Genomic DNA, 22,340 nt, shown 5'->3' with positions numbered 1-22,340 from the left:
CAGTAAAGTTTAAATTTATTGTTACTTTTTTTTTTTTTATTCTGACGGTCAGAATTATACAGGTCCTTCTCAAAATATTAGCATATTGTGATAAAGTCCATTATTTTCCATAATGTAATGATGAAAATTTAACATTCATATATTTTAGATTCATTGCACACTAACTGAAATATTTCAGGTCTTTTATTGTCTTAATACGGATGATTTTGGCATACAGCTCATGAAAACCCAAAATTCCTATCTCACAAAATTAGCATATCATTAAAAGGGTCTCTAAACGAGCTATGAACCTAATCATCTGAATCAACGAGTTAACTCTAAACACCTGCAAAAGATTCCTGAGGCCTTTAAAACTCCCAGCCTGGTTCATCACTCAAAACCCCAATCATGGGTAAGACTGCCGACCTGACTGCTGTCCAGAAGGCCACTATTGACACCCTCAAGCAAGAGGGTAAGACACAGAAAGAAATTTCTGAACAAATAGGCTGTTCCCAGAGTGCTGTATCAAGGCACCTCAGTGGGAAGTCTGTGGGAAGGAAAAAGTGTGGCAGAAAACGCTGCACAACGAGAAGAGGTGACCGGACCCTGAGGAAGATTGTGGAGAAGCGCCGATTCCAGACCTTGGGGGACCTGCGGAAGCAGTGGACTGAGTCTGGAGTAGAAACATCCAGAGCCACCGTGCACAGGCGTGTGCAGGAAATGGGCTACAGGTGCCGCATTCCCCAGGTCAAGCCACTTTTGAACCAGAAACAGCGGCAGAAGCGCCTGACCTGGGCTACAGAGAAGCAGCACTGGACTGTTGCTCAGTGGTCCAAAGTACCTTTTTTGGATGAAAGCAAATTCTGCATGTCATTCGGAAATCAAGGTGCCAGAGTCTGGAGGAAGACTGGGGAGAAGGAAATGCCAAAATGCCAGAAGTCCAGTGTCAAGTACCCACAGTCAGTGATGGTCTGGGGTGCCGTGTCAGCTGCTGGTGTTGGTCCACTGTGTTTTATCAAGGGCAGGGTCAATGCAGCTAGCTATCAGGAGATTTTGGAGCACTTCATGCTTCCATCTGCTGAAAAGCTTTATGGAGATGAAGATTTCATTTTTCAGCACAACCTGGCACCTGCTCACAGTGCCAAAACCACTGGTAAATGGTTTACTGACCATGGTATCACTGTGCTCAATTGGCCTGCCAACTCTCCTGACCTGAACCCCATAGAGAATCTGTGGGATATTGTGAAGAGAACGTTGAGAGACTCAAGACCCAACACTCTGAATGAGCTAAAGGCCGCTATCGAAGCATCCTGGGCCTCCATAAGACCTCAGCAGTGCCACAGGCTGATTGCCTCCATGCCACGCCGCATTGAAGCAGTCATTTCTGCAAAAGGATTCCTGACCAAGTATTGAGTGCATAACTGTACATGATTATTTGAAGGTTGACGTTTTTTGTATTAAAAACACTTTTCTTTTATTGGTCGGATGAAATATGCTAATTTTGTGAGATAGGAATTTTGGGTTTTCATGAGCTGTATGCCAAAATCATCCGTATTAAGACAATAAAAGACCTGAAATATTTCAGTTAGTGTGCAATGAATCTAAAATATATGAATGTTAAATTTTCATCATGACATTATGGAAAATAATGAACTTTATCACAATATGCTAATATTTTGAGAAGGACCTGTACATACAAGCTCTAAATGAACTTCCCAGTAACATTAGCTTAAGTGTCCATTAGCAGGCTGCACCTTAAATATTCAGTGAGAATAGTGCCAGAACCTTGTTGATGGCTATACAGCTATAAAAGCATGTGGGACATCTAATTTAATATTAGTGGTGGTGTATGGTTCATATTTGAGCCTGTATGTAAAAAGATTTATTGGTTAATCATCCTCCCCTAAAAAAAAAAAAAAACTTACATCCTTTTCATAGTAGCAGAAGAGGTGAACCATCCAACACCAGAGACGGAGCAGCAGGCTCCCCCAGAAATGATGAAGACAACTGACAGGAAGCCAGGATACATGAGCGTTGCTGTGAAAGGAGATGCTTTTAGAGAGCAGAACCCCACTGCTCTGAGGATGAGTCAGCTTGATGGTCGTCCTGTCGGTGACTCAGGCCTTCAGGAGAAACCTTACAGCAGGCTCATTCAGGTTCAGGCAACAGGTGCACATTTATTATATTTCACCTTTTCTGTAGATGTACAGGAGTTGGACAATGAAACTGAAACACCTGGTTTTAGACCACAATAATTTATTAGTATGGTGTAGGGCCTCCTTTTGCGGCCAATACAGCGTCAATTCATCTTGGGAATGACATATACAAGTCCTGCACAGTGGTCAGAGGTATTTTAAGCCATTCTTCTTGCAGGATAGTGGACAGGTCACTACGTGATACTGGTGGAGGAAAACGTTTCCTGACTCGCTCCTCCAAAACACCCCAAAGTGGCTCAATAATATTTAGATCTGGTGACTGTGCAGGCCATGGGAGATGTTCAACTTCACTTTCATGTTCATCAAACCAATCTTTCACCAGTCTTGCTGTGTGTATTGGTGCATTGTCATCCTGATACACGGCACCGCCTTCAGGATACAATGTTTGAACCATTGGATGCACATGGTCCTCAAGAATGGTTCGGTAGTCCTTGGCAGTGACGCGTCCATCTAGCACAAGTATTGGGCCAAGGGAATGCCATGATATGGCAGCCCAAACCATCACTGATCCACCCCCATGCTTCACTCTGGGCAACAGTCTGGGTGGTACGCTTCTTTTGGGCTTCTCCACACCGTAACTCTCCCAGATGTGGGGAAAACAGTAAAGGTGGACTCATCAGAGAACAATACATGTTTCACAATGTCCACAGCCCAAGATTTGCGCTCCTTGCACCATTGAAACCAACGTTTGGCATTGGCATGAGTGACCAAAGGTTTGGCTATAGCAGCCCGGCCGTGTATATTGACCCTGTGGAGCTCCCGACGGACAGTTCTGGTGGAAACAGGAGAGTTGAGGTGCACATTTAATTCTGCCATGATTTGGGCAGCCGTGGTTTTATGTTTTTTGGATACAATCCGGGTTAGCACCCAAACATCCCTTTCAGACAGCTTCCTCTTGCATCCAAAGTTAATCCTGTTGGATGTGGTGCGTCCTTCTTGGTGGTATGCTGACATTACCCTGGATACCGTGGCTCTTGATACATCACAAAGACTTGCTGTCTTGGTCACAGATGCGCCAGCAAGACGTGCACCAACAATTTGTCCTCTTTTGAACTCTGGTATGTCACCCTTAATGTTGTGTGCATTTCAATATTTTGAGCAAAACTGTGCTCTTACCCTGCTAATTGAACCTTCACACTCTGCTCTTACTGGTGCAATGTGCAATCAATGAAGACTGGCTACCAGGCTGGTCCAGTTTAGCCATGAAACCTCCCACACTAAAATGACAGGTGTTTCATTGTCCAACCCCTGTATATAAAATGTTTCCTTAGATGTTATCTAGTACTCTGAAACAGAAATGTATTGGTTTCTGACATTGCACTAACAACTGGTGATTATAAACTATGTTTACTCTTTAAACCAACATGTTTGACCCCCAATTCACACCGACTCCGTCATCAGTGCGTTTTGCTCTCCGTCGCAAATAGAATCCATTCTAGTCAAGGCGGTAATTCGCATTGGCTCCGTGGCGCTGGGGCATTTCGGAGAGCCATCCTTTGTCAAAGATACGGATTGGGTCTGTTTTTGACGGATGACGGAGCACAAACGTGTGAATTTCAATGGGGGACGGAGCTGTTGTCGGATGCATTAACCCAGCCTAAATGCAAAAAACGCATCCAGTGTGGATTGCCGCACAGGACACTTTGTGATGGATGACGGAGTGTGAATCAGGGCTGAGTGTAAATAGACCTACTTTAGAAAAGAAACTGTTAAAATGTGCCTTTAAATGTGTTTCTGAATGTTGATGCTGCCCTGCAGAAAGTCAGCAGCATGCTTACTGTGAGCTGCTGGCCTTCGCTCAGCCTTGTCTGAGTTCTGCCAGACAGCTGGGGCTCAAATTCCACTCATGGGGAGACTTCAGCTGTTTGGCCCCGGACCAGACACATTTCCTCCTCAAACAGCAGGAGAGGGCCTTCTGCAGGACCCCGGCAGGCAGCACAACGCTAGCCAATGGTATGAGTTCTTTTGTTTTCATTTGTCTTTTATTTTATCTCGGTTTTGTAATCTGTACCCATTAAATTTACACTCCTGTTCTCCTGTTATCGCTGCAGATCAGGAGCAGCTTTTTAACCTGGCTGCTTTGATCCATGTGTTGGTGACATTCAAAGAGCTGCTGCTGAAGTGTGACCTGAGTATTGCCGTTGGTCAGTATGAACTGACATCTCCTGCAGTTTCACTTTAAAGCAGCTTTCTTTTAGTTCTTGAGTTAAGTTAATCACAGGTAAAAATGTTGGAAACCTATTTAAATGTTGAGGGCCAATGCACACAATAAACCAATGAACACATAGCCTGGGCTAAATAAAGAAATACGTTATAGAAAAAATCCCTAAATTGGTTGTTTTCGATGTAACAAGTTTTGTAAATTCGTAAATTTCAATCACATCTAGGAGGAAGTGGAACTATTGTTTTTTATGTCAGATGATATATTTTGTGACATTCTTCTTGGTAAAGAGTACCTGACCAAAGCAGCTGAGACATGTGTAGATCACAGCCTCATGCAGCTGCTGAAGAGGCAGCAGATCATCCTCTTCCTCCGTCACAAGAAGGAAGATTCCAACTTCAAACTGCTGGAGCTTCAGCAACGATTGGCTGAATGGCTGGAAAGCAGAAAAGGAAGCGACACTACAGGGAAAGTCAGTTTGTTTTACAAATTATTTTACTTAGATTTTAACCTACAATTGCATATATAAGCAGTTCCTTGTTAAAGTATTCATAACCTTTGAACTCTGCAACATTTAGTCACATTAAGACTTAAAGTTGAATGTATTTTAATGGGATTGTGTGTAATAGTTCAACACAAAGGTAGTGCATAATTATGAAGTGGATGGAAAATAATGCATTGTTTTCATTTTTTAAAACAAAGTCAGAGAAATGTTGTGTTTATATGTATTCAGCCCCGTTTACTCTGCTAACCCTAGAGAAACTTCATTAGATCCAGCTGCCTTCAGAGGAAGCCCAAGTAGTAAATCAGTCTGTAAATTGATCGTAGTATAAATCCAGCAGTTCTGTGCAAACCTCAGATGTTTGTTAGGGAACAATGAGGACAGGTCATCACACCAAACAGCTGAGGAGTAAAGTTGTAGGGAACTTTAAATCAGGGTTAAGTAAAACAACAACAATTTGGACATCCACCTAAACTGACAGATTGGGCGATGTGTGCAGGTTGCTAAAACTCATGTAGGAGACACAACAAACATGTGGAAGAACGTGCTTGAGCTATTATAAAGAGGAAATAGGAACACCTTTATTCTGTAGCTACACAAAGCTGGTAGAAACAGACCTCAATAATAAACCTGCAGCTGTAATTGTAGCAAAAGGTTCTTCGACCAAAGTGCTGGCTCAGGATCTGAATACAAATGCACAAATTTTAATTGTGAATTTCTTTTAAAAAACTGTATAAATTTGATTTCCACTACAGAAATTTAAACTACTTTGTGTTGGTTTATAACATGACATCTAAGTAAAATACTTTAAAGGTTGTAGCTGTAATGTGACAAAATGCCAGAAGATTTAAGGAGTTTAAATACTTTTGCAAGGCAGTGTAATAATTTATGAATTCCCAGATAGACTGTTTTTGTGTTTTCTTAGGTTCTTGTCATCCTGTCTGTGGAATCTTATGAAACCAGTTCAATGATCGTCAGCAACCTGAGCAAAGTGACTGGTGAGCAGTTTTCAATGTCTTACAGACTTTTCTGCAATCACTTAATTAGTAGACATACTCTGTGACTTGTGTCTTCTGTTGCTATATTTACAAGAGGTGAATTAACCCAGAATTACCAAAGGGAACATTTTCAGCAGCCCATGTACTAGTAATGTTCTATGAGTTGAGTTTGTTTGTGTTGTTGCTGCAGGAGCTGCTGTGAGTTCAGTTTGTCCCGATGAGGACAAGAAGAAACTGAATGGTGCCAGTGTGGTCAGCAGGTACAGTAAGCATTACAGTTTGCTATCTATCATCTATACCAGGGATATCCACAGTACGGCCCGGGGGCCATTTGTGGCCCTTGAAATAATTTTGTGTGGCCCCCGACTGCAGTTTAAGAATGGTACAAATTTAGCCCTCCAGCAAATGGAGCTAGATGGACACTTTCCTCTCAGTAGATGGACACTTTTTGTAATTTTTTAGAACTAGATTTTCAGTGGCAAATTTATATCTTAAATGGAAAATGTTATGTACAGCCTAAAGTATTTCTGTTTTGTTTTCTTTGCTTTTATTTTAATTTAAGTAGGTTGAGGCAAAAACATCTAGTAACTTTTTTTGTCAAACACAGACTTGGACACGCCCATTCATTAAACCTGGTTAAATACTGCAAGGTTCTTTGTTTTTGTACCTAAGAATAGACTAAAAACATTTTCCTAACCAACAAAATAAAAACCATTCGACCCACAAATTTAAGAAATTGTACGGCTATTTTTTAAACGTCTGAGACACTTTTTCAGACCTACAATAATTGTTCTTTTCGACTTTGTTCCAATATGATGATTATTATTTACACTTCTTTTTTCCTATCTCCATGAGATATTATTTTGCACTGATTATGACAACCCAAAGGTAATCACTGGGCAACAAAATATTTATATGTATAACATTGAATTTGTCTTTATTTGTTACATTCAAGCAAAACCATAGACTTATAGCCATGCATTTACATGCTTTGATGATCCTGAAACTACCAACAAGCAGGCTAAATCCACACCTTAAAGCTTCTGATTGGCCGATACTGATGACAGCCCATAATATTTACACCATTTTTGTGTTTACAAAGACTAACTAAAAACCATAGTGGTCTACATCATTTTGAACTGAGCAAGATGAGAACCTTGAGAAACATAAAGAAATAAAATACATGCTGCTGATGTAAGAAGAATTTCTTTGTTTCTTTTACTTTCCATCCTGTTGAACCAGTGTGTGCGACAGTGATTGTGTGCTGGTGTTTGAGCAGCATATCGGTCCTGACTTTCCTTGGAGCTGTTTCTCTCTCCTGGTGGAGTTTGACCATCCAGGCCAGTCCCCCTGGTCCACGATCTGCAGTGAGAGGAACATCTGTCATCTCTCCTTCATCACCAGCCTCTCTGACACTGGTCTGCTGCTTATCCACCTACTCACTGTCATTTATGGATGTTTTTCTTTTTTCTAAATGTCTGTTTCTTCCCGTAAAGACTTGGACAAAATCTCTTGGAGACTGGAGGAAAAAATCCCGTTTGTGTTGTTAGTCACCGAGGGGCTTCTGAACTCTCCTCTGCTGCTGCAGACACTTGAGTCAGGGTGAGCAGTTCATTTTCACACAGTGAAATTCCTATTAGACAATGCCCTTTCTGGCTGATGTCCAACAACCAACAACGTACCTTTAACATACATGACTCAGATGATTAGCTCATTAGACTAAGGTAGGTTAAGGTAAGGTAAGTTTATTTATATAGCGCTTTTCAGTAACGAGACACTCAAAGCGCTGTACATACAATTACAATACAATCACAAAGAAAATAAACACAGATACAGACACAGAAAAACAAATCAAATGATACTACAATCCTTCTAAGAAATCTAAAAATTAATACCATAATTTGCATCCATGGAAATTTAACTAAGCAATCTCTGAGTTCTGACTAAGGAAGCTGAGTCACTGGTGTAAAAACAGCTTTTGTTCAAATTTTTAAGAGACTATTATTATTTTCCTTTCACTGGTAAATCTAAAAATCTATGAAAAGGAGAAGAAATGAAAAAATGAAATCCACATTTAAGTAAAAATAAGGAGCATGGGAGAGCAACACACAGAAGCAAAGATTTTGCAGGGACATGGTGGACTTGTGAGGGTGCCAACATTTAAGTATGATCATGTGTGCAAAGAATTAGACTGTCAACACTGACGAAGGTGCCATTGTCCTTGAAGAAGAGATGGAAGTTTTATCAAACGGCCATACAGTTCAGTTAACAGATGAGGGGGGTTGCTGGGGCAGAGCGTCGTACAGAACATCCAGGAGAAATGTTTTGATTAGAAGCCTGTGAAGGCCATATCGGGGCGCCTGAATTAGACAAACAATAAATGTTTTGGTTCAGATGTTTTGGTGATTTTCCCCCTGCCTTCAAAGTCTTACTGGCATTCTCAATTTCAAATCCAAATAGCCAAATGTCTGGTACTTTCAGTAGATCTTGAGCAAACAACTTTCTCCAAGATTAAATCATAACACCTTTGAGTCCGGAAAACGCAGCCAGCCTGCGATTCTGTTCAAGGATCGCGTCCAGCTTGTGATTCTGCTCTCTTAACATATCAGTCTGAGTGCTGAGAGCTCTAAAGATCCCTTCAAACATCCCAGGCAGCTTTGGAGTGCTTTGAACACCTGCCGATGTTTTACAAATCTTTCGATAAGCCAGGTAACCGCCAACTCCAAAAAGCAGAAATCCTGTTATCAGAAATCCAATTATGTACAAATCTTCCACGTCCTCGACTGACATTGTTGTCAGGCACACAATCTTCCATTGCTGCCAGGAATCCATTGCGTATCTGGAGAAGAACGTCCCGTCTGGACAAGAGGGTTCCCCTTTACCCTGTCTTCTCGTCGGGAAAATTTGATCGATTGCGTTGAGAGACCAGCTGACCAAATCCATAATGAACATTAGGAGGATATGTGAACAGAGGCTCTAAGAAAAACAGACAAAAAGCTGAAGCAGGGCAAAAAATGGGGAAGGATCAAGGAGAGAGTGGAAAAGCGTTTGACCCCACCGAGAGCAGAAGAGAAAGACTATGTTCACACACAAGATTTTTATGCAGTTTTTTGACCCGATCTTCCCCTTCCAACAATCTTAAGAACACCCTGGTTGTCATGATGCCTCTAAAAATTATTTTATGAGATATTCCTGCTGTGTGTGTTAAAAGGGATCTAGTCTGCTTGGAAGGATATCTGGACTGCTCCTACCTCAAACTGGGGATATTCAACGTGTTGGATTGTCTTGGCACGACATCCTAGCGCGTGGTTCACCGAGGACAAACTAGCATGCAGCCTGTTGTATGTGACATGTAGTCAATCAGAAAGCAAGGTGATGGGAACATGAATGGGAATCCAAAATGGGGGAAAGCTCAATGAAATATCAGAACAGAGAACAGCTCACATCCATATCATAGTGTTTCAAGTAGAGCCCCTGCTCACACTGTCTCCACTCCTTTAACCAACGCCTTTTCTTACTGTAATGTTTTTTCTCTGTTTAAATTAGTCCACAGACTATCACTTTTGCTTCTTCCTCTTCTGCCTTGTTTATTTACTCTGAACTCACGTTTGATCTCGAGAGGTTTTGCAAGATATCCTGTCTGATATCTGAATGTTCGTGAGTGAAATCTGTTTGTTTGTGGTGTGTTCTTGCCACGTGGCTGTACGTCACACTCTCTAGGACCAAACCTGTTATATCCTAGATTTGTTTTTCATCACATGTGGGATCTCTCAAGTTTTTAAAAATCAACCAACAATTGTTATATCTTTCTGCAGATCGCAGCGTATAACCAAGGCTTTAAAACAAATGTGCCAGCGATGACCCGATGTTTACGAGTATGCAGTGGGTTTCAAAGTGTCTGTCTATGTTACAGTTTCAGTGTAACTGTGCTGGAAAGGAGCCCCTGTCCGACACTGCAAAAGCTCGGAGGGATCCACAATTATGCTGTGATCACAGTGGACGAAAGCACCGCTATCATCATTCAGGTATCAGGACATGTTACACTTCTCGTATAGCTTGTCTGATATTTTCACTGGGCCACAACTATAACATAGAGCTTATTCAAACCTGAACTTTCACACAGCCCTTTGAAGACCTAAGAGTGAGCTCTAACATATCCTAGCTGGATTTAAACAGTGACTTTCCTACTCACGCACCCTTGATAAACCTTCTAAGTTAGGTGGAAATGGTGCAGAGGGCCGTAATAACTTATTCTTTGAATCAACAGACCAAGCGTAGTGTTTTAGGGGAAGGGAGGTTTAAAAGTGGCCACATTTTTTCTTATTTCTGTCACTGACTGTTGTTTGTCTCCTGCTCCCTCAAACACTGCTAAGAATTTACTGAACATGCTGTACAACTAAAAAATACTCAAAACATTTCATTTCTTTACCATTATTCAAACTAAGGGTTGTTAAAAGGCCAGTTAAGTAAACTCTGCCCTCACTAATGGTGCATTCAGACCGACCGCAATTTCAGCGAATTTTTTGGCTCATTCGCGTGCTGACAACGCTCCACTCCCTTCGCCGCATCATTAAATAGCAGGAGCTTCTATCTGCTGCTTGTCCGTTTCAACACAGCATGGAGCGAGTCAAGGTGCTTTATTTATGGAAAGCCGAACAACGTCGCCAGCGTCGACGTCCCTGGGTTCACCAGAGACACAACCAGTTTGGAGAGTACCAACACCTACATGAGCAGGGTCTGGATCACGGTCGCTTTCAGTGATACTTCCGTCTATCCAGGACCGAGTTGGAAGACCTGCTGCCCCGCGCTGGGGCCGAATCAGCCTCCGGGGCACCAAGTAAAGGCATTGTATCCCGGTGCAGATCGCCTGTTAATATGTCATGGGTGAGTAAATAAATCTTAGCTCAATACATAAACAGCCAAATTGTACTGTCCACATCTTCTAAATATAATAAACATTTTTGTGCCTAAACAAATGTCCGAGGACCGCCAAAATACACCAGGCAAGAGCTGATATGACAACAGAACGTAGCATGGTAGCGTATTAAATAGTTATGTAATAATGGGTGATCGGCGACCTAGGTATCTGGGTTGCTGGCTTATGTGTCTGAAAATGAATATGTATGAATAAAATGTCACTTCCTACATGAATATAGATTTACCCTGAGCAACTGCTGTGAGTTTCATGCTTGTATGACAACTGTTGTACTGAAAAGAGGGCAATAGACGCGATGCAAATTGTCAGAAAAGTTTAGATTTTTCAACTCCAGCAAAATTCACTTTGCTCTATTCGCCCTAATCGCACCGTTCGCATCACGTCCTTCGCATCGCTTCGCTCCTGAATGCGCCTTTATTTAGGGTTAACATGTAAATTGCTTGCTCCTGTCGTGTCATTCGCTTTCGGTCGGAATGCACCTTAAGAGTTTTCCACTTTAAACACCATTATGTTTGTGATTGAATTGATCCAGTGTCATCTGTTTAGTGTGTTTTTGTGTTTCTGTAGGAGCAGGATGAACTTGGTCAAGATGGAGCCAGTGAGGGTCTGGTAATGAGGCTGAGTGCTCTCTCTCTGCAATACAGCTGCTGTTGGCTCATCCTGCACTGCCCTGACATCCAGTGTGGAGGGTCAGAGTCCACCCAAACTTCATCACGTTGATAAACAAGACTGTGTGAAAATCTCCCAGTGTGTTAGATTTTCCTTCCAACAAGTAGACGTTCTTGTAGTTTTGTAAAGTGGCTTTGATCAATAGTTCTCTAGGCTTTCTGGAGATCTTCATGCTTTGGCTGAGGAGTATATTTCTGTCAAGTCATTAATTTGTGTGTGTGTGCAGATTTTCAAGTGAAGCCTTCAATAACTTGGTGTTGGTTTATTCGTCGCTGGTTCTGTTTGGCATGAAGTCCAAAGAACTGGATGTGAAGGTAGAAGCACAAATGTTTCAATGTTCTGCCCAGAGCAGCTCACAACATTCAATGAAAACACAACAGACTAAATTATGGTAAGGGCTTCCTCGACAGTCATATTCAATAAGTTAGAATCTGGTTGCGATGAGGCTCATTTAAAAGTTTCAACATTTCTGTATTAAATGTTTTTTATTGATCTGATGTAATATAATATTTAATGTCATGTTTTTATTAGCTGTAAGCAGAAATCGATCAGACTTAACAGAGATAATAGATTAAAAACATCAGTCTGTGTTTAATTGATCTAATTATTGTTTCACTTAGTGAACTAATACACTGAAATAAATTAATTTTTCAATAATATTCTAATTTATTGAATATGACTGTATGTCTTAGTTATTCATCATTAGAAAATTATTAATAGCAAACAAAGTGTCACTTATTGTTCAGATATAGATATATATCAGTGCGTTCTATTTGTTGTCCAACTGTTGGATGAATATATTTTTTACAAACCTGTGTCAGGCACAGCTGCACCACAGTGGTTTCTAGTTAGTTTTCCCCTCTGGTTTTCAGGTCCTGATAGTGTCAGAAGTGTTGGAAATGGCCCAGTTTATCATTCAGATCTGCTTCAGCACCCTGATGTCCAGAGACATTGATCCTCTGACCTACCTGAACAGAGACTGGCTGACTGTGAGCCCATCTCAGGTGACATGAATCCTTGGTCGGCTGTAGTTTGTAGTTTTAGTTTGTTTTTTTAAACACTGCTTTGGTCTTTTTATTAGGTGTCTAATGTTTAAATCTCAGTCTCAGCTCCCCTCCTGCTTTAGATACATCAATTATTTAATTTTGGGATTCACTTGAAAAATGCTTTGAATATTTTCACAGCGGTTAATTTAAATTCTCATAGTATTCACCTAAGCAATGTTTTTGACAATTTCTCTTAAAGGTTTTCACAACTGTGACTTAGAACTGGTTAAAAGAACATGCAGCTTGTTCTTACATAATGTTTTTGTTTCATATAGGAGGAAGAGTGTCTGTCCCAGTTTCCGTGTATTAATCCTCTGGTTAGTCAGTTCATGTTAAAAAGAGCTCCATCCCTGCAGTGGCTCCTAGGGGCCGGTCTGCCCCAGCTGACAGAGTTACTTCCTGAAGTGCCACATAAAGTCCTTAAGGTAATAGAGAAACATTAAATTCATTAACAGTAGTTTATTGGTATTCTAGGTCTTTGGACAGGAACTGGGTTCCAAGTAGTGGTAAAAATTCCCAGTTAATATGACTCCTGATCATGGGAAGAATCACCAAATTAGAAGAAGCCCCACAGAAAAAGTCTTGTTGACAACCTCATAGATATAAAGGAATGTTTAATTTCTAAAAAGGGTTGTTTGAGGGCACGGATTGGCCGTAACCATGTTTCCTGATTCTCAGAGCAGCCAGAGTCATCACTTTCTGATGACTGACATCATAGAAATGTTTTTATTATTGAGATGAAATTAACGCTATGTAAAAAGCAATTTGCAAAACATGCTGTGTTAGGCTTCACAATATTGCAAATATACAGTCATTGCAATAGCAATGTTTGCTATTTTAATATTACAAAGGACTTTTTCAAATGTGATAATTATTGGCTATTATAGTCCAGGAGTCATGAGCTCACATTCTGCTTGCCGCCAACATATTCAGTCAGTTGGATGGACTCTCAGAGCAACAGATGCCAACTCCTGACAGAGAGAACAGTGCCCTAAGTGCCAATGGTCACAGTGTTGGAAGCACAGATGAAGAAGAGTCTTAGTGAGGAAGATGTAGATTTATTGCAACATTTACCAATAATAATGCCATTGCATCACTTTGCAATATCGTGCAGTCCTTATGTTGTGACTTTTTAGCACCTAATCATTACACTGAAATCTATCTGTGCTGTAACATGGTCCACACTCTGGTCAGTGTGTTTGCATGCTGATAATTACCTAGCTCCTCATTAGCTAATGCTGGTAGCTGACTTAATGAACAAACCCCACACAAATTAATGGGTGACTAGCAAATGATCTTTTTTACATCTAACATTGCAATAGCCTAATTTTAATTGCAGTTTCGTGAGGTCAGTAAATAAGCAAATTTCATCCATTAGCTAATTATAATAATATAAAAATCTACTAATTCCATTAAATTTTCACAGGAAACTACAATCAAAGAACCTGCAACACAAACTGAGCCTGTAAAACGTGCTCCCCATATAAAGGGTTGATCTATAATAAGTAATAGTGTAAGACTAGATGTGTGAACAGGTAAAACAGAAATACATCCTAATGCGCTGTGAAAATTTCAAGAATGCTAAAATGCGTCCATAAATGGTTCAGTTTACCAGAGGACTTGTTTCTTCTTGTTTCTAGCTGTTCAGTGACATCACCTCCTTGTACTCGAGGGATGCAGAGCCCAAATCCCCTCAGACAACCATTAATGAGACAAACCAACAAACTGGGCCTTTAAAAAGCCCTCAGACCTTCAGTGCTGAGTCTGAGTTCATGAACTGTCCGCAACCAGAGCTGTTTAGCAGCGGCCCCAACAGTAGCTTCCTATGTGGAGCTATGAACCCAGAGGACCTGTTCCCTAACGGAGACCCAGACTCTTCTGACTTCAAATTTGACCTGAATTGGTCTTTTGGGAGCCCAATTATTGACCTCCAGAAAAACTGGACCAGAAGAGATCCCTGGGAGGGGGAGAAGAAGGTTCCTTCGTGGACAGGCAGAGCTGGAGCTGCTGGGAGAGTTGTTGAAAGAGTGAATGATGTGTGGACGCTGAGAGAGTCCCCAGATAAGTTCTGCTCGTACCTACACACAGCCGGCACCCCAGTGATACCCAGTTACAGCCCCTTCCTGCTGCAGGCAGCCAACGGTCACACATCTTCCCGTCCTGTGATCTACAGCGACCTCCAGCATCCTCAGAGCTGTCACTTCATCTACAGTTGTAGCCCAACTACTGAAGTCATGTGGGATCAAAGTTATGACTGCATCGCTGGTAGTGGAGGGATGGCAGTAGGTTCACCTTATAATGAACCTAGGTTCTGGAAAGGTCAGGAGAAAAAAAGGAGTGCAGACGCAGCTGGTCTGGTTGGATCAGGTCAGAGCAGCTCACAGTGTTTTTCTGTTACTTAAAATGTGATTTTAACAAAGTGTTGTTTCGCAGGGCAGACACCACAGAAGAGGGGACAGCTGATCTATGAAAGAGTACCAGGCAGAAAAGATGGACAGACGAGGCTTAAATTATTTTAATGTTTTATGGTTTTAAAGGTTTTTGTTCAAAAAACATTATAACATCGTTTAACAGCATTGCAATAAATGTTGCCAACATTATCGTGTTCCATATTTAAGTTTAATCTATTTCTGTGTTCCCCTCTTTTAAAATGTAATGAAATGGAGTGGATTCAGTTAGCTGATCAAATGGGTAAATACCCAAAAAAGGTGGATAAAAGTAAATCCAGCTAGCGTATCAATTTGACTGATACGAAAACTGTAGATAAAGCTCCTATTTTACACTTCAACAAGCGCCATCTTCGTAAAAGTTAGAATAGCCTTTATGTTATGGCTTTCTAAGGTTGGGAAGCAACCAAACACTTAAAGTATCGGTTTTATCGTAATGACGTAGGCCTGCTTATGCTCACTGTTTCTTCGACATCCTTGATAACCGAAGGACAAAGCTATGAGTGCTGACCTAATTGTGACTCGGGAAGTGCCTACATTGCGGTCCACCAGATTAATGCCCTATCCTGAATACCACTATACCACGATGTATGAGCCATGTGTTTTAAACATTATGTGGTGAAATGTAAAAAATAAAGGTGTGCGTGTTCTTTTCCTGGTCTGACTGTAACCTAACACTAATCAAATTGAAAATTGCATTTCTCCATGATTAAAACTACTCTCTGTTGGTAAATATAAGTATTCACTGGAAACAGAGTTTTTTTGCAACATCAACAGCAACTTAGTGAAAAGTGGCAAAAAAATAGAGATTTAGAAGGGCTTTAATTTTGAAATTTAGAATTAGATGTTGGTGAATTTTGGTGAGTAACTTCTGGAGATGTTCTACTGTCATCCTGAAGTGAAAGTATTCAATGGAAATGAACAGTTTTGTTGCAACATTCACTGCAACTCACATAAAAGTAACTATAAATAATATAGATTTTTGAAGGCTTTCATTTTGAAATTTTGTTTGAATAATTATGGAGACTAGGGGAAAATAAATGGACATTCTCAAATAGGGAACATCCAAATGGTCACATAAAATAGTGACAAGAATAAAAATTACTATAATTCCTATATTTCCATCTTCACAGGAGGACATAGTAATATGTTTAGAACAGAGGAGCAAGAACGACATTAACTAACTCCAGTGAAGAAACGCAAAACCTATCGCTTTTATTTTGAAATGTCTAAGCCAGCGTTATTACCGTAATTCATTGTGTTCGCTTGACCTTTAAAAGCCCGTGAGGTCTGGCTTGACCGCAACACAGCTTTCTGTTTTACTTCTCATCCACCCTAAAGCTTTGCCGTTAGGACAATTTTGAAAAGTAACACTGTAAAAATGGCAACGGTTGGTCCGTTTTAACATGAGCAACATAGGCAGTCGTAGTGAAAAACATCCCGCCGTTTGAAATGCCTTAATGTTTCTATAGCAACAGCTACCAAGCTGCCAAGTGTTGGCGAAGAGGAGACGCCGGAGCAAAGCTAAAAAAAAATAGGTAATTTCTTCAGTAAATATGTGAAGTTTGTCTGCAGGAAAAGTCACAACACAGGACTTTATGCGTTATTATTTTAAATTGTGTAATTTTTCAAAATATGTTTTACTATTTGTGTTAAAGGCAATGCTTCAAGATGGCGGTAAAAGAGGAGAACAAGAGAGACAATATCAACAGGTTTCAAACATTTCATTATCTGTCTGATTTCTTTTAACTTACTGCTTGGAGTCCAGCTTACTCATTTTATCAAATGCTTTATTTGGCCTAATTGCGTCCAATACTCTGACTGTAGGGGGCGCTCTTTCACCACTACAAAAATGAAGCAAGAGACAAGAAGCCTGTGCTACATTAAGGGTGGTGGGATTCAGAAATTTAGAAAAGGGGAAAAGTGTTCTTGCTCTTTACAGGTGATTTTATTTTTTAAATATTATTTAAAATAATGTGAAATATGAAAAAAATTATCAAACTAAATTTAAATTGCTGCTCATTCATTTGAGACCACGCAAAAGAAAAATAGTGTGTGTTGCAGTTTTTGTGTTTTAAAAGGGAAATCAGTTAAGCACTTGGTTTTTGGTTTTTCATTGCTGGTTTGTTTTGAGATTATCCATTTCCCAAATTGAAGACTAACAAATTCAAAGGCAATTTTTATGACATCTTTTATCAACTTGTTAGTTTATTTACAAAATAAGTTCCATTATCTGACCTTATAATCTGTGGGATACCATATGTGGGGAAGAAATGTGGAACTAGGTCAATCTATTACCACTAGGCAATACTTCTTCCCCCGTGTTTGCAACAAATTATGCATGATCTGCAAAAATTCTTTGCATAGTCAGAAAAATTTATAGTGTAGGATTAATGCTTTACCAGATGTGACATATTCCCCCTTTGACACATGGGTCTTCCCCATGTGTCACTGTATCCGCTGTCTTTATTACATTTAAAATAAAAACTCACTCACTGATGAACACAAAAAATGAAGGGCATATTATATCTTATAATCTTAATTTATCTTACCCAGTTTTATAGATACAACATACAGTTTCAGTCAGCTTTGTATTTAGTTCAAGTAACTAAAGTTTGTTTCAACTAACTCAAGTTTTCTCTATTTCAGTCCAGTCCAGTAATTCTGTTAAGGTTCATTTCATCTTATGTTAAGTTTGAGTGTAATTCGATCATTTTGGACCTGATTGGAAAAAGTCTAAACGTCTGTTAAAATCTTTTTGTTTTACCGTAGAGAACTGACCTAATATTATTATGGTAATGTTGAGGACTCTAATTTTTATATAACATTAAACAGACATTTATTTCACAAAAACAGAAAGTCAAATACAGACATTTGGCCACATGAAAGTTTAAATACCCTGTTTGTAAAAGAATTGTGAAAAATTGAAGACAGATCTATAAACTTTCTTATGGTTATCAGTATTTTCAATACAGGTAGAACCTTTGCCATCTTTATATGATTTTTCGAAAAAGATTCTGGAAACCTTCTTAAGATATAAGTTTGGCAAAGATCATCAGAACATCAGACCTTTATTAGCGCTTTTAAGGTCCCTCAAAGATGCATTACAATGAAATCAGTCATTCCCATTCACACACATTCACACACTACTTACTTATTTCTCTGTCAGAGTCATTTTATTTGCAAAAATGTGAACATAATTTGACTTCTATTATTCTTAAAATGCACATTGTTTCCTCATAACCCCTTTTGTTTCCACAAGGTCTGTTTTAAACGCTTCAATTCTTTTTTATTCACCAAGAATCAATAAGGTGGTCTTAGTGGGGTCCACCTTAAAGGTGTTATCTGTTGGGTGTCATGTTATCATTGTCAGGTCAGTGAGGTTCATAGGTCAGTCAGAATCTTGGTCATTTGGTCTGTGCTCATAATGTTTCATAGATCCAGCCTATGATTAGTCAGCAAAACTTCCAGCTATAGGAGAAAAATTGATTGTTAATGAATGAGCTGCATTTCCTAGGAACACTGTCTTCCTCCTGGATGAGCATCACCTGTTGAAAAACTTTCATCATTGTTTGTTTCACATATTCAATCAGATCTTTATATTATACCAGTAGGTGAAGTTGTTAGTATCTCATGTAGACTGACATATACTGTTGCATTTGGAGAGGATCTCAGATTAAATAAACTTAGTTAGAGCTTCAATCCAGGTTCATTTTGTGTCTGCAGACTTTAGCCAATTTTTTTTTAGACATAAAGAGTAAGATTCAAAACACTTTCAAAAGGTAGATTGTGGCAGAACGTAGACAAAACTATTGATTGATAAGATAACATTCAAGCACACAATCACCATATTAAAAGGCTCTACTTCTAGAGAATCACTAAACTTCTGGGGACCGGTTTTGGCCCGCGGACCTTGAGTTTGACACATGCAGGGTAGTTACAATTTTTTCAGACCTTTCAGCAGAGACAGGCTTCTGCTGTTTGCAGAAGTTTTATCTTTGTTCTCAGGCAGCTGCATCTCTTTGTCAAGGTCGTTTCACAGAGCTGAAATCTAACTTCTCTCAAAGAGGAAAAATCAAGAATGCACACAATCTGAGCCATATATAGAATTATTTCCCTGTAAAATGAACATTTTGCATTTAATCATGGTATTGTTGGTAGTATAACATTTACCACTCAGAAAAGTATTGTCATGTCTGGAACTGTCAATTAGCTTATTGCCACCAGGGAAAACATTAAATCTAATAAATCACCAATGATTCCGTATGCAAAACTAATTCTTCAAACTGGGTTAAACTATTTCATTAACCTTTTTATAGTAAAACACATAAATCTAAAAGTCATGCTACATCCTTAATTATTATACAAAAAAACATGTTTTTAAGGCAACAATCACTACAAGCCTTTTGAGTCTATTGTCTCTTAAACAGTGTTAAAACTCAGGAAGGGAGGTGCTGAGCGTTACCATGACAACAAAGGCATGAACCAACCTGGTAGGTGGGCGGAGTCAGGCAGAACTGACCTCTGATTGACAGCTTATGGGCGGGACCCACAGTTTCTTCATTCCAACCCATCTTAATGAACCTTAAACTGCAAAGCTGTTAACATGCACCTACCTCAGAAACAAGCTGCTTCTTAACTCTCCTGAAAACTCAAAGTTTTAATCAATCTGGGATTTAGAAACATTATTCTAAACATGGATTATTGTTTCATGCAACATATAAACAAACATTTAGTCCAACAAAACAAAGACAAAACATCAAAGACAAACAAATGGCCAAATTTGAAGCTTCAAGAATTAAAATAAATGTTTAACAATCTCTTTTCAAAATATGTTTTCTCAACCATATCTTTTAATGCTATAATTGATCCATTTTGTTATGACAATCTTCAGGATCCTTTTTTAAGATGAGTGCACAAACTATTTAGAAGCACAGCAACAGTTTTCTCTTAAATGAATCCAAATTCATTAATGCTGAAACCTTTTGCCAATTCTTTGTACTGTAACTCTGTAATAATAATAACTACAATCTTGAGAGTTATTGTCATAATTCTCTTTTTGTTTGGCTCTATTTAATAGCAGCTGCATTCAAGAATTTCTCTGCTCAGGTTAAATGCAAAGAAGTATTTTAAGCCGGCGTTGACATTTTTATGGTCTACCCAAACAAAACAAAAACTTCAGTGTTTGATTTAATCAGAAATTAAAATAATAAGCTTGAATCCAAACTGGACTTTTTTCCACATAGTATTTTAAAGGGAAGACACACATAATTTTCCTTAATTTGGCTATTTAAATTTTGAGAGTTGGGGAGAAAATTATTACTATAACCCCTCTTTAATAATCCAAATGCTGATAAATGTTCCAATATTTTATGAGTAATTAGTAATCTGAAATTACTCTGTGTACCTTTGTACTCCTATGTATTGTTTTAATCTTTAAACCCTAAGAAATCAAACAAGGAGACTGGAGTTTGAGCCGACCATCCTCTTTATTGTTGAGAGAGCCTTTATTTGTTTTTCTTCTCCTAAAATGAACAATGATGTTAACTTTTTGCAGATTGAAGAGAAGAGTGGCTAAATATTCCCAGACCTGTTAGTGTATTATTTCTGCTTGGACAATAATCAGATTTAAAAATCACTAGTTCACAGCTCCTAATTTACCTCAGATCATATTTGCTCCTAACCCAGTTCATAAGAAGCTTCAGACATCATTATGCTAAAAAGCCAAAAACAAAACAAAAATACAGATCTGTTTTAAAATAAAGAAAAAGCACGCTTAAAAATCTTGGTACTGTGGTGGAAAATAACTCCGCGGTTCTGAAGGCCTTTTCTATGCAGAGTCTTTTAGGAAACATGAGATTAGTTTAATTTTTGTGTGGTACCACTGTCCAATCAGAATCTTTCTTACCTTCAAAAATAACCCAATTGATCATCTCGCTCAGTGCACACAAACACATTCCAGTTCGTATTTCCTCAATTCAACACAACAGTCTGACAGACACTCGCACACAGAAAATATGCACAAATATGCAAAAACACTACAATTTTGAATTCATTGTGAATTCTTTTCAAATCGACACAGTTAAATGTAAATGTACCTTCATCTAAATCTTACAGTAAGTAATGCTGAAGGTTTTAGAATGACAACTTGACAAAGCCAATGTCTTAACCTCTGGTTAGTTATCATTGTTGAGTCCAGCTGACAGTTCCTTTTTGTAATAAAAAGATTTGTTTGACGACATTCATTGGGTTGACCATGTCTTGGAACAATGGGAAGGTCCAGCTTACTCAGTGAAGACCTACAAATGCAAACTGTATATTTACATAAGTTGAGAAAGCCCTATGGAGCCATTGCTAAATAACTTCATTCCGAGATCAGCAGTTTGAACAACTGTAGATAATTGTTTTTAGATGGATCAACACTTAGCCAGGGTCTGAAAGAAGATCCAAACTGTCACCCTCAGATGAAATGTGTTTAGATGTTAAGAAACAACCTAAGAACTAAGACTAAAACCTGCCATGACCTTGACACTGCTGAAACACCATTATCCCTGTCCACAGTGAAGCAAGTGTTTACTCGCCATGGACTGAAAAGATGCACAGTAGGAAGGAAGCGCCTGCTCTGAAATGGAGAAGATTAAGTGAGTACTGCTGCTCACAGAGACCAGCCATATTTTATGGTGGAAGGTAGCGCTACCGAATAAATATAATATGGTGAGATGACAAAGACTGAGCTACTTGGCCAAAAGAAAAAGACTGTCAGGAGAAGTTGATGGGATGTTTTTAAACCCAATAACACCTGACCAGCTGTCAAGCATAGTGGTGGTAGCTGGATGGTTGAAATTATGCAACAATAGGTTGTTCCAACAGGACAATTGTTTATAAAGAATAAAGCGGAGTAACATTAAAAAAACTAAAGATTAGTCAAATATCCAGCCAAAATTGTGCCTAAATCTTTATAATGGCTACAAAACAGTGTGTAATCAAAGTCCAATTTGTCAGGGACAATCAACAAAGTATTGGCATACCTGTATGTATGTATTTGAGTCTGTATGTGTAACTTGGACCTTGTGTGGAAGCTTAGAAAAACTGCAATAAGTTCAAACTTGTGCAACCATTTCTTGTTATGAACAATCTTTTGTGTTATATGATCATTTTACCCTGAAAAAGTACAGGAAATTAACATGACATTCATACCTAGGATGAGTTTATAGAAACGTCTCACTGTAGATATAAGATGGTTCTTACAAGGTTAAAACATGTTGAATGCAGGCTTCTCTCCCATTAAATTTGATTCTATTTTCCACTTTAAAACAACACAGCTGTACTACATTTTAATGGTGCTCTTTAAGAAAACCAGGAGGTTTTAGAGGCTTTTTGTTAAGG

The 22,340-nt window shown here is 39.1% G+C and overlaps 2 protein-coding genes across 6 annotated transcripts in view; both read left to right on the top strand.

Annotated features, from left to right (window-relative positions):
• The window catches only part of LOC124877169 (protein shortage in chiasmata 1 ortholog), a 29,244-nt gene extending 14,137 nt beyond the window's left edge, over positions 1-15,107 (top strand). Inside the window, exons 14-28 of one of the 3 annotated variants that reach the window (XM_047380220.1) lie at positions 1,921-2,148; positions 3,954-4,148; positions 4,247-4,339; positions 4,647-4,828; positions 5,784-5,856; positions 6,047-6,116; positions 7,099-7,274; positions 7,353-7,458; positions 9,770-9,881; positions 11,360-11,481; positions 11,688-11,775; positions 12,334-12,465; positions 12,783-12,932; positions 14,148-14,874; positions 14,941-15,107. In XM_047380220.1, the coding sequence (XP_047236176.1) occupies positions 1,921-2,148; positions 3,954-4,148; positions 4,247-4,339; positions 4,647-4,828; positions 5,784-5,856; positions 6,047-6,116; positions 7,099-7,274; positions 7,353-7,458; positions 9,770-9,881; positions 11,360-11,481; positions 11,688-11,775; positions 12,334-12,465; positions 12,783-12,932; positions 14,148-14,874; positions 14,941-15,026 (2,540 nt within the window). In that variant the 3' untranslated portion in view covers positions 15,027-15,107. Of the gene's footprint in view, positions 1-1,917; positions 2,149-3,953; positions 4,149-4,246; positions 4,340-4,646; positions 4,829-5,783; positions 5,857-6,046; positions 6,117-7,098; positions 7,275-7,352; positions 7,459-9,769; positions 9,882-11,359; positions 11,482-11,687; positions 11,776-12,333; positions 12,466-12,782; positions 12,933-14,147; positions 14,875-14,940 lie in introns of all 3 variants that reach the window. The other 2 variants (XM_047380221.1, XM_047380219.1) reach the window with 2 other exon arrangements.
• A 1,212-nt stretch (positions 15,108-16,319) lies between these two features.
• c12h5orf34 (chromosome 12 C5orf34 homolog) overlaps positions 16,320-22,340 on the top strand; it is a 32,041-nt gene continuing 26,020 nt past the window's right edge. For 2 of the 3 annotated variants that reach the window (XM_047381587.1, XM_047381586.1), the window contains exons 1-3: positions 16,320-16,492; positions 16,613-16,666; positions 21,516-21,595. The gene's annotated coding sequence lies outside the window, so the exon portion shown is untranslated. The remainder of the gene's footprint in view (positions 16,493-16,612; positions 16,667-21,515; positions 21,596-22,340) is intronic. The other variant, XM_047381588.1, reaches the window with a different exon arrangement.

This window comes from Girardinichthys multiradiatus, chromosome 12 (genome assembly GCF_021462225.1).
Source record: "Girardinichthys multiradiatus isolate DD_20200921_A chromosome 12, DD_fGirMul_XY1, whole genome shotgun sequence".
Taxonomy (NCBI): Eukaryota; Metazoa; Chordata; class Actinopteri; order Cyprinodontiformes; family Goodeidae; genus Girardinichthys; species Girardinichthys multiradiatus.
Note: the sequence above shows the minus strand (reverse complement) of the source record. Positions and strands in the feature narration are given on the sequence as shown.